At 35.7% G+C, this 3,591-nt stretch overlaps 1 protein-coding gene across 1 annotated transcript in view; it reads right to left on the bottom strand.

Moving 5' to 3' along the window:
• Positions 1-3,349, bottom strand: part of CEP128 (centrosomal protein 128kDa) — a 99,414-nt gene extending 96,065 nt beyond the window's left edge. The window contains 3 exon segments of the mRNA XM_009073994.1: positions 217-343; positions 1,719-1,805; positions 3,203-3,349. Coding sequence (XP_009072242.1) covers positions 217-343; positions 1,719-1,805; positions 3,203-3,349 — 361 coding nt within the window.
• Between the last annotated feature and the right edge of the window lie 242 nt (positions 3,350-3,591).

Raw genomic sequence — 3,591 nt, 5'->3', positions numbered from 1 at the left:
AGGAAATACTATGTACCAGAAAGCTAGAAGAATTTACCAAACAAACAACTGCATAACTTAATGTAGTCTCCCAAATTTCTATATGGAATTTCTTTGAAGTAATCAATGATGAGTTTTCATGCCAGTATCACTATTCATTTTTCTTCCTAATTTCCTCTTTGTGTGCCAAAGCTATACGACATAATCTAAGTATCTCAAACACCTTCAGTATTTTACCTGACACTCCTTCTCCATCCAGATCACTAGGATATAAGCTTGAGAGAGAAGCACTTCTCATTCCAGAGTTTCGCATTAGTCGTTGGCTTCTTAATTGACCTATAGATTGTTCCAGTGTTTCTTTTAACTGCAGAAAAGTAATAATTTATTAAAATGTGAACACAGAGGTATTTTTTAAAAGCATGGAAAGTACAATTTATTTGAAAAGTCATTAAGAGAATCAAAACTATTTTTAAGCCAAGTACAGTTACAAATTAGTAACAGCTTTTCTTCAATATCTCATATCATATTCCTATAATTTTAGCAAAACTTTTATAGCAAAACATGGTTCCAACACTGGCAGCTCCAATTATCAAGTTTCTTAAAATCGGTGCACCACACGATGCACCACCGTGAAAACACAGAAGACAAGTTTGTTTCCTACAAAGACCTATTTGCCAGCAATGCTCAATAACAGCCCTGCAAAATCCAGAAAACAACTTCAAATAAATTCTTTTTTACTAGAATTTTTTTCTACCAGCCCTACCTGGAAACAATATGACATATGGCTACCCAGTTTCTCTAAGAAGCCTTACAGCAAGCCCTACTTTTAGTGGCTATACTTCCAGAAAAAGGCAGCCATTCCCAGCTTAGAAGTACAGAACTAACTATATTCATAAGTAATTTTTTCATTTTTCAGTCTTGCATCTTATTTTCTATGATTGCATTTGGGAACTTTGGTTCTTAGCCACTTGTTTTGTCACACCACTATTTGACAATTCACAAAACATCAGTTGCTAAAGATTCACATATTCTAAGAGAAGCTTGCAAGCAATGGCTTTACTCTTGCAGAATTATACATCCTGTGTTGGATCTCTTCTTTTCTTCACATTTGCTCCTTTGACTCTTTCTCTCTGCCCTCACATGTAAAATATTTCTACATTTCATATGTATCTGTTTCAAGGCAGCACCTGCTGCAGCCTTTTTGCAACCAAGTTATAAACCTCCCCTGCACTATCAGCAGTAATTTGTTTTACTTTGTATAAGACACCTGTTTTCAGACTTATAGAAGACTTATATTTGTCTAAATTTCACCCGTTCTGCAGTTTAGAGCAGGGTGGCCAACAGATTCACCAGCCGTTGCAGAATGACAGGAAAAAACACCTACACTAGTATGATCACAAACACATTCCCTGTTCTAATTTGGCTTTTATCTTATTTATGCAAAGGAAGCATGTTCCCTAATACTCTGTCAGCTACACACCTTGTACTTGGAATAGTATCATAACATAACAATCTACTGGGTGCTTATAAAAACCAGAGAAGTAATGACGCTACAAAATCTGTCAGTTTCATTACATAACACATTACTATATTTTGATTTAGATTCCTCAAATAAATACGAAAAGTTTCTGTTTACAGCTGCCTAATTCTATACATTCTGTCCATTACTACCAAGTTTTCAGCTATGAATTTTACTAATGGAAAAGACAAGAAGTTAAGATTAATCGAAAGTTGCTCACAGTTGTTATTGCTTCAGTTTGTTCCTTGTTGTATTCTCTGTATTGTCCTAGCAAATGGTCAACATGTCTTAGATTTCTGTTGGTATCCTTAAATAAAAAAGTTTTAGAAGAAAAGTCAAAACAGAAACATCCCCTAATCAAACATTACTGTTGTCATTATTATTCTTGGTTTCTAAGAGTAAATGGATAACACAAGTGCTTTTTAAAGGATCTAAGCATTCAAAATTCTATTCAAGTAACCAGAATCTGAAGGGGTACAGTATGGCTAAAGGGAAGGAGAAAAATAAAGGGGGAGGGACAAAAAAAACCTAAACCCACACTATTATTTCAATATGACACCAAGGCCTCAGGTTCAAACAAAACTTTTTTTAAGTTTCAGCCACTCTGTAGAAAAATGGTTTTTATCCAAAGATCTTAACACTACCTGCCTGTTGAATAGAATTAGTTAACTGAGAAATAACAAATTTTTGTATATGAAGACATTAGGTATGGTTACTATGTGAGTACTCTCTGACCAGATGAAGAGCTGGATCAGATGGCAGACCTGCTGAAAAGCAGTCTACAAAAAGCAATTAGCTTAAAATCAGAATTTAAGAGGAGCAACTAGAAAGAGGTTAGGCAGAAACATGAGAATACCAAAGAGTCCCCTTTTTAAAAAAAATCAGATTACATTCTTACTCATTCTTTTTTTCTAGACTGATGTTTGTTTTCTGGCTAGGAAGTTTTGAATTCACCATTCTGTACTGATTTTGCTCTTCTTACATACCAAAAGGAAAATAAAAATATTGCTGGCCAAACAGTGACAAAACATAAGGCCACCCACGCTAGGTATTCAGCACTGTCAGCTAGAGAAGAATGGCAATGATTTCTCAAGAATAATGGTGTCAAGAAAGCTAAATGTCTCCTCCCACTTGCAAAACAGATTCAGATATTCCCTCTGCTGCCTCCACTGAAGAAGCAAGAACTAGATGAATGCTTTTTTTTGCTCAGACATTATAATACAGCCCTTATAAGTTTACAAATACTGTTCTCACTGTGCTGTTCCACACCTAGACCAGATTTGGAAGGAATTGACTGCCTACATGTTTATTTTATTGGAAATTTTACACAGTACAACAAGACACAAGACAACAAAGATGGGGCTGGAACTTTCTGCTACAAAGTTTAATGCCTCTTGTGAGAATCTGACAAAGTTTATTTGGCCTTATTCAGTTTACCCACTTTATAAATAGTATTACTCAACACGTCACATTTTCTAACAACATTCTATTACTGTCTGAAATAAAGGCTCCATAAAAGTGTAACAAGCCACACTTTCAGCTCAAAACCAGTATGATCAATGTCACAAAATCTTCTTGATTTGCACAGAAAGCAACGTTTCCCATCCATACAGTTATTCTTCATAAGTTTAGAAATTAAATTTGACCCCATGTTACAGAAATGCAGACTCTATAAATACTTTAAAATTGTACTTTGTAAACAACCTGTAAAGTGCTTGCTAAAGTATGGATCTTCTCTGTAACTTCTTCAGCACCATAGTTCTGAGCTCTGTTGTGAGTTGCTCTCAAGGGCTGCCTCCTTCCTATTCGAGCCGAAAGAAAGTTGTCTGAATCACTGGATGAATCTGCCATTAGTATCTTGAAATCTAAGCAGGAAGAGCAGAAAAAGTAACGAATGTCAAATCTTGGTTGTAACTGAACATTCTCTGACATGCACAATATTCCCAAAGCAACTTCATAGACTCAGACTACACTTACATTAGCCTCTCTGGTTTGGGTCAGCAAGATGTAATATTGAAGCAGATCTCCCAACTGCTCCTCAGTTTTCTTTGTTCACACCATGAAGCAGTGCCAAGATGCCAGAGGCAGAGCCT

The sequence above is a fragment of the Acanthisitta chloris genome, unplaced genomic scaffold (genome assembly GCF_000695815.1).
Source record: "Acanthisitta chloris isolate BGI_N310 unplaced genomic scaffold, ASM69581v1 scaffold15724, whole genome shotgun sequence".
NCBI classification, from domain to species: Eukaryota; Metazoa; Chordata; class Aves; order Passeriformes; family Acanthisittidae; genus Acanthisitta; species Acanthisitta chloris.
Note: the sequence above shows the minus strand (reverse complement) of the source record. Positions and strands in the feature narration are given on the sequence as shown.